Source organism: Microtus ochrogaster, chromosome 8, assembly GCF_000317375.1.
Source record: "Microtus ochrogaster isolate Prairie Vole_2 chromosome 8, MicOch1.0, whole genome shotgun sequence".
NCBI classification, from domain to species: domain Eukaryota; kingdom Metazoa; phylum Chordata; class Mammalia; order Rodentia; family Cricetidae; genus Microtus; species Microtus ochrogaster.
Window position 1 is genome coordinate 67641524 of NC_022015.1, and position 11235 is coordinate 67652758.

Genomic DNA, 11235 nt, shown 5'->3' on the forward strand with positions numbered 1-11235 from the left:
AGAGAGAGAGAGAGAGAGAGAGAGAGAGAGAGGTATAAAGCCCCAAGACAAAACATGGATGAAGAGAAACAGAATAAAATGAGAGCAAAAATAATGTTGAGTATTCATAACTTATAAGAAGTCTCAGTGTCATGATTTGGGAGCTAGTAGGTAGTCTAAAAGAAAGTTTGCTGCAGATGAGCATCTCCTGTTCTTACCTATCTCTTTTAATTAAGTTAGGTATGAGGTCTAATTAGTTACAGCTTACACTGGTAACAAGAGATTTCTTATTAGGTCCATTGGTTTGGAATACCTTTTCCAAACCTGTACCTTGAAGATGTGTCTGTGAATGCCCCTGATGTTGAGGAATATTTCTTGGATGCAAAAGAAAAATGGGTCCTCTTTTTGTATCCATTTTGTATCAACCAAAACAAACAAACAAAAAACAACAACAACAAAACACGTGTGGTTTCAAAACATCAGCACAAACAGCTCTGACTCTTTCAGGAGGCCTAGCACTTGAATGGAGTTTGTGGGCCCGAATGCTTGTGTGCCTTCTAGGGCTTACGAGGAAAGTAGCTGAGACTATGCCCATGGCTCAGCGCTCCCAGCCTGAGCAGGCAGCAGATTGTGTCTAGTGGGCATGCACAATAAGCAAGAGAGGTTGGCAGATTCCTGTTGCCATACACAGAGATATTTCCAGACCACACAGTTTGCTGCATGGCAGATTTAGCTTTTGCTCAGATAAAAAGTGTTTATATGCTGCACGGTACTATCTAGTGTTGAAGTGGTGAGGATGGCTCCCACTCAGAGGTCCTAGAGCCTGTGGTGAACTATCTCCACCATATTTTAAACCTGAGAGAGGTGAGACAGCACCCAGGGCTGGTGAGACCAAGATGCTTAGCATTTTAAAAAGTGCTTCTGGACAGTCTTTTCTATTTATACACAATAGAAAAGACTAAGACATAAAAGACCTCTAAATGAGAAACAGTATGTTTAAAATATATACATAGGATTGAGAGAGAGAAGAAAAAAGAGTATAGAGAGTTGGAAAAGAAGTAAATCATTTAAAAAATGAAACAAAGTCATTAAAAAGACAGAGTACAGACAGCCATTTTTGTTTGGTTCTCGTTAATTCAGCAACTTCAGATTGGGATCCAAGCTTCCTTGGTGACCAGTGTATGTTGTTTGATCCTATAATGACTTATGGGTATAGTCTGTTTCTCTGATCAAGTCTAATGTGTCCATGGCTGGGCTGTTATATTAATTTGTTCTTATATGTTGTCCTAATAGTCAGGGTGGAGACCAATGCCAAGTGGACATGTGTTATCTTCAAGTGAGAGGTCTCAGGGTTGTCAAGAGGCAACAATGGCCATAAAAGGAGTAGAGCCCTAGGACAGATTCTATTTACTCGGGGAAACAGGAATTAAAGGTTTTATGCTACCCAACCAACATGATGCCACACTGAGCCCTGGCTTAGGCAGGTTATAACGGTCAAGGTTGAAAGTTTATTTTTGGTTGTGAAGCTAGCCTTTAAAAACTCAGCTCTCTGTCTCTCTCTCTCTCTCTCTCTCTCTCTCTCTCTCTCTCTCTCTCTCTCTCTCTCCAGCGCTAAATATAGCACCAGTAGCACAGACACTAAGAGTGATTATTAATAAATGAGACCCCTAAAACTGAAAAGCTCCCATAAAGCAAAGGACATGGTCAAAAAGACAAAACGCTTTTCTACAGAATCAGAAAAAAATCCTCACAAACCCCACATCTGACAGAGGATTGATCTCCAAAATATATCAAGAATTCAAGAAGCTAGACATCAAAATACCAAATAATCCAATTAAAAGATAGAGTACAGATCTAAACAGAGAATTCTCAACAAAAGAATCTCAAATGGCTGAAAGACATTTAAGAAATTGCTTAACATCCTAGGTCATCAGGGAAACGCAAATCAAAATGACTCTGAGATACCATCTTACATCTGTCAAAATGGCTAAAATCAAAAACACTGATAACAGCCTATGTTGGATAGGATGTGATATAAAGGGACAATCCTCCACTGTTAGTGGGAGTGCAAGCTTGTACAGTCATTTTGGAAATCAATATAGTGGTTTCTAAGAAAATTGAAAATCAATCTACCTCAAGACCCAGCATTACCACTCTTGGGCATAGAATAGACTCAAAACATGCCCAATCATACCACAGAGACCCTTGCACAACTGTGTTCATAACAGCTTTATTCATAACAGACAGAACATGGAAACAACCTAGATGCCCCTCAACCAAGGAATGGATGAAGAAAATGTGGTGGCACAGCACAGCCCAAGAGGAGAGTGACCAACTCCCCAGCTGGACAACCCAATCTCTAGGCCCTACTTAGGTCCTGGGTAAAAACCTTGGGCACCACCCACCTGCCTCTGGTTCCCTAGCCAGCCAGCAAGCAAGTCTTTGGCAGGTAGGCTGTTCTATTCACCCCTATCAATTGGACCCTGTAAGCTACAAGTTCCACTCCACCCCCAAACCACCCATCACCCGCAACCTCAGAGGAACTCTGATGTACAGATTGTGACTGCACACACCAGATCAAGAGCTGAGTAATCAGCTCTGGAGCAGGGCAGCCCAGTCACTAGGCCCTAGGTCCTGGGGCACAAATGCAGGCTCCTCCCCCATCTAACTTATCTTCACTAGTCAGGTAGCAGGCAAGCCAGAACCTGGAAACAACCTAAATTTCCTCCGCCAAAGAATGGATAAAGAAAATATGGTACATTTACACAGGGGACATCTTGAAATTTGCAGGCAAATGGATGGAACTAGAATAAAAACATTCTGAGTGAAGTAACCCAGACCCAGAAAGACAAACATCATATGTACTCACTCATAAGTGAATATTAGAAATAAGGCAATGAATAATGAGCCTATAATCCGCAACCCCAGAGAAGCTAAGTAACAGAGAGAACCCTAAGAAAAGCATAAATGAATTCCCTGGGAAGGAGAAATAGACAAGATCTCCTGAGGAAATTGAGATCAGGGGGGTGGGGAAAGAAGGGACTGTGGAAGGGGAGGAGGGGAAAGGGGGAGGTGGAGAAGAACTTGAGGGAACAGGATGGTCAAAATAGGGAAAGGACAGAGATGGAGAGCAAAGAAAGAGATAACTTGATTGAGGGAGCCATTATGAGGATAGCAAGAAACCTAGCACTAGGGAGATTCTGAGGAATCCACAAGGATGACCTCAGCTAAGACCTTAAACAAGTGTGGAGAAGGTGCCTGAACTGGCCTTGCCCTGTAGTCAGATTGATTACTACCTCAATTGTCATCATAGAATCTTCATCCAGCAACTGATGAAAACAGATGTGGAGCACTGGGCTGAGCTCCCAAAGTCCAATTGAAGAGAGGGAGGAGCAATAATATGAGCAAAGGGGTCAAGACCATGATGGGGTACCCACTGAAACAGCTTTCCTGAGCTAATGGGAGCTCATTGACTCTGGTCTGACAGTGGGGAACCAGCATAGGACCAATCTAGGTTCTCTAAATGTGGGTGACAGTTGTATGGCTGGGGCAGACTGTGAGGCTACCGACAGTGAGATCAGGACTTATCCCTATTGCTTGTACTAGCATTTTGGAACCCATTCTCTTTGGAGGGATACCTTGCTCAGCCTAGATGTAATGGGTAGGGCAGTGGTAGTCCTGTCTCAAAGCGATGTGCTAGACTTTATTGATTTCCCATGGGAAACCTTACGCTCTCTGAGGGGATGGAGGTTGTGTTGGGGTGGGAGGAAAGTGGGGGGGGGGAGTGGGAGGGAGGCAGGGAGTGGGAACTGGGATTGGTATGCAAAATGAGAAAAGATAGGTTTTGGGTTTTTTTTTTTTTTTTAAAGCTAAGTCTGCCATGCAGCGTACTGTTTATGGCGGCGGGAATCTGCCATGCTCACTTGCCTCTGCACTCCTAGCAGATTTGATCCACCTGCTTGCTCAGGCAGGAAGTGCTGAACTGAGGTTGCTTTCTCAAACACTTTTCTCCTAACAACCTGGAGCCAGCAGGTGGCGCTGCAGGGCTGAGAATGAGGACTGCTGCCGCACACAGCTCCTCCAGGGCTCCCAACTCTAGTCTTTTTCAGTCTAGTTTCTACCATTTGCACTGTCTCTTATTTCCTGGTGGTTTTCCTGTTGACCGAGTGAGCTATGGGAAGAGGATATCTTATGTTTGAGACCCCAGTCTTTGCTGTGTTGGTCCCTTCTGTGGTCAATTATCCTCTCCACCCTGTCCATGAGTGCAGAGATGCTGCTCTTTCCTTGCAGACAACCCCCTTCAGTCAGGAAGTGAGGGAGCCTGTTTGCTATGCTTGGGGCAGAATGCCTGGAGCAGCTGCTCACTCTGGCCCTTCTGAGATGCCTTCATGTAGGGCTGAGGTTGGGTGAGGTGAAGAGATTGATTGCCTTTGATAGAAAGCTAAAGGGGCCAGTGTGGGGGCACACACCTTTAATCCCAGCGCTTGGGAGGCAGAGGCAGGTGGAGTTCTGAGAGTTTTACATAGTGAGTTCCAGGACAGTCAGGGCAACATGGAGAGACCTTGTCTCAAAAATCAGTCAATCAACCAACCAAGCAAACAAACAAAAAAACGCCAAATCAAAACCAATCCAAAAATCAAACTAAAGGAACCATTAAAATACTCAATTAGGGGCTGGGAATTTAGCTCAGCTGTAGAGCACTTTCCTAGCATGTGTGAGGTCTTGAGTTCCAAACATTTTAGAACTGGTGAGATGGCTCATCAGGCAAAGTAACTTGCTGCCAAACCTGAGTTTGAACCCCACAACATACACGGTAGAGGAAGTAAACCAAGTCCTACAAGTTGTCCTTTGAACTTCCTTCCCTCAGCATAGCACAGCATGCACACACCTGTACATACATGGGTGCACACATACACACTAAATACATGGAACTTTTGAAATTAAACTTAAAAATTGTGTTTATGAATGTTTTGCCTGCATTTGTGTCTATGGATATGTGTGAGCATGGTGCCCAAAGAAGTAGAAGAAGTCATCAGATTCCTTAGAACTGGATTCACAGACAGTTTTGAGCTACCACGAGGATGCTAGGAATTGAACCTGGGTTGTTTGGAAGAGCAAATTTGCTCTCAAGCACTAAGCCATCAAAAGTTTTTAAGCATGCAAACATTTTAATCAAGCATTTTAGTAAATATATTAATATAATGCAATTACAGAAGCTTAGACTGTAGACTTCTTCCAAAGAAAGAAAGAATGTCTTCTGTGATTTGGAGTGCAGGACCATCAAGATGAGGGCATGATAAGCCTTCCCCAAGCTCATCTATAGATGATCTCTTAACCTTGCTCCCTCTCATGGGTTGTCAGATGGATATCTGGTCCCAGTGTGAGAGGACCCACCCAGTAGTAATAAGAGAAACCTGAGAGACTGTTATATGTAGCCTGGGAGGGCAAAGGAAAGTACAGAATCCTTTAATACATGCTCAGAAAAAGAAAAAATACTCTTGTTGTTGCCCATAAGCCAACAAAGCATCTAAAGCTCACTCTCCCTGTTGTAGGAGAGTCTGCTTGTGTATTCCCAGCTGCCCAGGCTCCTGAAATAACCACACAGAAACTATATTATTTGCAATACTGTTTGGCCAATAGCTTAAGGGTATTTCCAGCTAACTCATATCCTAACCTAATCCATCTCCATTAGTCTGTGTATCATCACGTGGCTGTGACTTACTTGCAAATTTTATCCTGTCTGTCTATATTTCTCCCAGCATTCAGTTTAGTTTTCCCCACCCAGCTCTACTCTATCCTATCACAGGCCAAGGCAGATTGTTTCTAGGAATACTCTGTTTAAAAATCCCTTTTTAAGTGACTATGTTTGCCACAATTGAAACACTTGACATTTTGCTTTTTCTTCAAATCTCTGGAAATCACCTCTCCTATCCAAGCATCATCATAGTCATGAAATCAATATTGACTATATCTTGAATTCATTTCTCCAGGGCACTGATCTTTCCATTAAAGTTCTAATTACCATGTATGCATTGAGAATTATCATTTTCAATGCCAGAGATTCAATTATTATTTTTCTAGCTTCATAATCTGGTATCATTCTATTTTCTGCTAAAATTAGTCTTTGTAAGAAATCTATGAAAGTTTCCTTTGAGCCCTGGATAAGTTTAGTAAATGACTCAATTTTCTTTCCTACTTCTCCAATTCTGTACCAAGCATTCAAAGCTGCTTTGTGACATGAATCTAGGATGTGGTCATGGTATAGAGATTGCCTTTGTACATCAGTACAATATCATTCTCCAAGAAGCTGGCTTTGGGAGATTTCCATACCTCTAGCCCTACTACATTGTCCAATGGTCTTAGCCTCTTCTTTCTAAGGTGAGTCCACTGTATTTGAGGACCAGACTCCAAGACCACTTTAATCAAGTCTCTTCAGTCTCTAGGGATAAGTCTATCACAAGTTTTAATATCTGTTTCACAAAAGGTGAATGTATGCCATATGAGACTATCACTTCCTTGAGTTTCCTAAATATAGTATTTCCACAGGAGTCCATTTAACTCTTGTACAGCCTTGGAGATATCTGTCTTTTGGCAGTTCCTGTGTACAGATATTTTCTGTGGCTGCTTAAAGCACCTAATTGGACTAATAAAAAACTGATTTGTGGTGATATGACAATAAAGCCACACCTCCTAATAGTACCACTTTCTATGAGAATATGGGGGCCAATTACATTCAAACTATCACACTAACAAACATTATTTCTGTCCTAACATTCCAAAATGCAATTTTACAGTCATTTTTTCAGCTTCTCAACTCCTGGTCTCAAATCCAGTCATTTAGATCTAAATTTTAGACTAACTAAGATTAGGTTTCCCAAGAATTTCCCAATCACTCTGTTCTATTTGTCTTCACAAGGACTTACAATTTCTGTCACTGATATATGGGGCAGTATATATGGGGTGTGGGGGCAGAGGTATGTAAGAATGCATAAGGGGCAGTATTTATATACATGTACATGTAAGTGTTCACAGAGGAAGACCATATACAGACATACATGTAAAGCAATTTCTAAAACTTTAAATAAAATATCGTTTGCATATGACAGTATTTTTGTACTGGAAAATGTCACTGCAAGGCAACCAACAATAAAAATATATCAAAGAATTCAATTTTTAGCATGCTCACATGTTTGATCAAGTAGTTTTTAAATAGGTCTATAAGTTAGATTAATAATTACATAATTTTTAATGTAATAATATTCAGTATTTCAAAAATAACAATTTATATTTACTGTTGAGGGACCATTGCACAGCTAGCAAGCCACTTAAAAAATAGTATTGAAGTCATTAAAGATATGTGGCTATAGTAACATATGAAGGTAATATTTCAAAACTAATCTAAAAATTATTAAATATGGATATGTATTTAAATGGGAAATAAGTTTGAAAATTATGTAATAGACAAAGAGTAAGATATTATGAGTTATGTTTATGTGTTTATAAAAACATCTATGATATGTTGTTATACAAATAGCACTTCTAAATCATAGTTAACTTAAAACCCACATATGCAGATATTTCGGTTTGTATATATGAGGTTATATGGAATCATACATCAAGTATGTAGAGGTAGCTCTGGAAGGAGATAAGAAAAGGGTATCCTTGGAAACTGGGAAATTTAAGTTTATCTCATGTTACTCCCCTTGGTAAGCATGATTTTCCATTGTATCTCCTTATGTGCATACATATTTATCTGCCTATATGTTTACATACATAACCATGCACATCACTTTTATAATTTATGGATAAAAAACAAAGTGTATACATGACACACTGTCAAAAGATATTCTCCTAGATAATGACACAGGAACGAATGATGGTTCAGTTCCATTGTCCATTAGTTTTCTTCTAAAAGCACAGAATAAGTCTGCTTGCTAACTCTTACTAGAACGACATGATTTGATAATGCACTTTCAATTTGGATTGCACTCAAATGAAAACGTAACTAATGATCTGACACACACTACAACAAAAATTTTATTATTACTGAATCAGTGAGGCTTTTTTCATATGTGGAAACTGGAACTTGTTCATAAAGAATTTTATGAAGAAATTTTAGAATATTTCGGAATATTTAGGTCTGCCACTAAGAAGAACTGCAGAATGAATGCAGGCACATAGGACACAAAACCCCTGTTTGCTGACAAGTAAAAGCAATCTCAGTCATCAATGAGAAAGACCACCCACTTCAGATTGGAATGAAACAGAGTTCATAAGATGGAGGCAAAGACAATAAGCCAGTTTGAACTGGGGTGGTGTCGATGTCCTCTGGATCGACGAGAGGTTTTAAAGTAAAATTCTGTAAAATGCTAGTCAAGATTAAAAACATCTCCATGCGTGCCAGACCTTCTCCAATACAAGCTCTTTTTCCTAAAAAAAAAAAGACATAACAACTGGTAAGTCATTTAATTCTGATTTTGAGTTAACACACATAGAACAGATGATAATGATAACTAATTACCAGACAACTGACTGTATTTTTGTTCTTTTTTGTTTTCTTTCCCGTCCTTCCATTCCTTAAGACAAATCTCTTTTTTCTTTTCTTTTTTCTTTGCTTTGTTTTTCTATTCTTTTCAGCTATTTCTTTTTGGGGAGGTAATTTTACATTTTTATGTTTTAAAAATTAATATATTTACATCATTTTTAAGCCTTCCTTTCCCACTCCAAGTTTTTCTATGTCCCACCTCACTCACCCTCAAATACAAAACATTATTTTCTCTTTCTTTCTTTCTTTCTTTCTTTCTTTCTTTTTTTTTTTTTTTTTTTAGAATGTTTCTGTATGTAATAGCCCTGGCTCTCCTGGAACATGAAATTCTGCCTCGGTGCCTGGTTCTTGGTCTATTGAAGCCCACTTGCTTGTGTCAGATTTGTCATTTCCTCTGTTCCCAAGGGAACAGTCTATTCCTTTTTAATTACTTTAATCATCATTTTAACATTTTAATCATACCTTAGAGTGTATCAATTTTTCTTTTCTTAGACCCTTTCAAATTGAAAGAAGACACTTAAATGGTACTTCCTGCCAGCAACTTCTGCAGTCTGACCATTCAGCCTGGTGTCCTTCAAAAACACCAACTCTGCAAACTACTCTCCCTGGACTCCCTGGAGGGCCTGAGAAAAGCACATTTTCACAGGGTACTGTCTTCTCCTATTCGTTTATCCTCTTTGTTTCTTTCCAACACTGAACCCCTGGATCTGAGCACTGAGTTGCTACATGTAAAGTGTTCCTTGGATTCACAGTGACCTGACTTCTCTGGGTAGAGAGAAATGCCTCAGAAGAATAGGATTTCTTTCAGAAAGAGCTCTTGAGAAACTCAGCTATAGGTTCAGAAGCAGGGCCAGTAGGTGGAGCCTGTAATCCAATGAGAAGCAGCCTTTATCTTGGGGTTGCTGCCTCTGGCCTCATACAAATGGCTCTTCATGCCACCCACAGGAGCCTCCATACATGACCCTTCTCACCTCACATGGGTCCTAACACACATGGAAACAAAGCTCACTTGCCTGCTGAAAAAGGCAAGAAGTAGTCACTCTTCTTGAAGTTGCCTTTTTCATCCAGAAAGTGACCAGGGTCAAACTTCTCTGGGTGGGGAAATTCTTTGTCATCATGTAGGACAGAAGTCAGACATGTCATTACACCTGTGCCCTGAAAGAAAAAGAACAAAAGTTTGGCCTTGGAACCTGAAAAAAAAATTATATGTCTCTCATTTGATCTCTTTGTTCTGTGGATGATGAGCAGATTGAGGCAAAGAGGGAAAGAGAGAGAAGTCATTTGTTCTTGTCAAAAAACATCAATACCAGTACTAACAAATTTTGCATCCAATAATTCTCATTCAGGGACTTTGTGACCCCATCACTACCAACATCTCTAGTTTGTGCTCTGATGCCAGGGATCTACAGAATTGAAGAAGCTCCCTGAAGTACATCCGTCTTGACACATTCAACAGTGTCGTCCCACAGGGCAACGCCATTGAAAATTCATCTGAACTTGGTGGAGGAGTAGAGAGAAAGATCGTAAGATCCAGTGGGGATGGAGGACACCAAGGAAACAAGGCCTTCTAGACACAACAGAGCTGGCATATTATATGCTATGGTCATATGCTATATGACCATAGCAGCATGAACAGTACTTTAACAGGTCTAAGCCAGGTAAGTTCTCAGCACTGAAGGGATAAGCAGACATAAGTCCCAATCCCTAACCCAGAAACTATCTTAAATTAACAACTATTGACTTAGGAAAAATTAGTTTCTTCCAACAGTCTCAGTAGGGAAACAAACCGCACTTCAGGTAGGACCAATGTCATACAGTAAATGCCCAACGCAAGAAGAACTCAGGTGTTTGTGGAAGGCTTGTTTGTTTGTTTGTTTGTTTTTTAATGCTTTCTCTGGGAATTCTTTTTTTTACTTTCAGGTCTTTGGTTTATATAGTATGGTATCTGATTTTGTTTTTAAGTGGTTTCTGTGCATGTGAATTTGTTCATCCATCTGTATGTGTTCCATGAGCTTTTCATTTGGAACTTTTTTCTCTGGTTTGTTCTATTCTGGTTTGTTTTTGTTGCTACTTGTTTGGGTTTTTCTTGTTATTGTTGTTGTTGTTTGCTTTTGTTTGTTTTGGGGGATGGCTTTTTTGGTTTTTGTTTTGATTTGATTTTTTGGACAGGGTTTCTCTGTCTAGCTTTAGTGCGCATACTGGAACTTGGTCTGTAGACTAGGCTGGCCTCAAACTCACAAAGATCCACCTCCCTCTGCCTCCTGAGTACTGGAATTAAAGCTGTGTGCCACCACCACCCAGCTTGCTTTTGGTTTTATCTAATGAGTTCATTATCTAATGAGAGAGAGAAAGAAAGTGTATAGATTTGGGTGGGTTGTGAGGTAAAGAGATCTGCAAGGAGTTGGGGGAGGGAAACCCATAATTAAAATACATTATATGAAAAAATATGCTTTAATTTAAGAAAGGTAAATTCATCTCATTTTTTCATTCTGGAAGAATGAATGCGTGTCATTTTTGAAAACCTCATTGCCATTTTCTTCAACAACCTTCAATGTTGCATAAGATTAAGAACCTCCCATTAGTAAACTTGGACATCCAGTTGTGCCAGCACCATTTGTTGAAGATGCTTTCTTTCTTCCATTGTATACTTTTAGCTCCTTTATCAAAAATGAGGTGTTCATAGGTTTGTGGGTTAAAATCTGGGTCTTCTA

At 40.0% G+C, this 11235-nt stretch overlaps 1 protein-coding gene across 1 annotated transcript in view; it reads right to left on the bottom strand.

The window, feature by feature from the left end:
- Positions 1-7993: 7993 nt before the first annotated feature.
- The window catches only part of LOC101989557 (cytochrome P450 2C70-like), a 29389-nt gene continuing 26147 nt past the window's right edge, over positions 7994-11235 (bottom strand). The window contains exons 8-9 of the mRNA XM_005352253.1: positions 9538-9679; positions 7994-8409 (exon numbers count right to left, since the gene is read on the bottom strand). Coding sequence (XP_005352310.1) covers positions 8228-8409; positions 9538-9679 — 324 coding nt within the window. The 3' untranslated portion in view covers positions 7994-8227. The remainder of the gene's footprint in view (positions 8410-9537; positions 9680-11235) is intronic.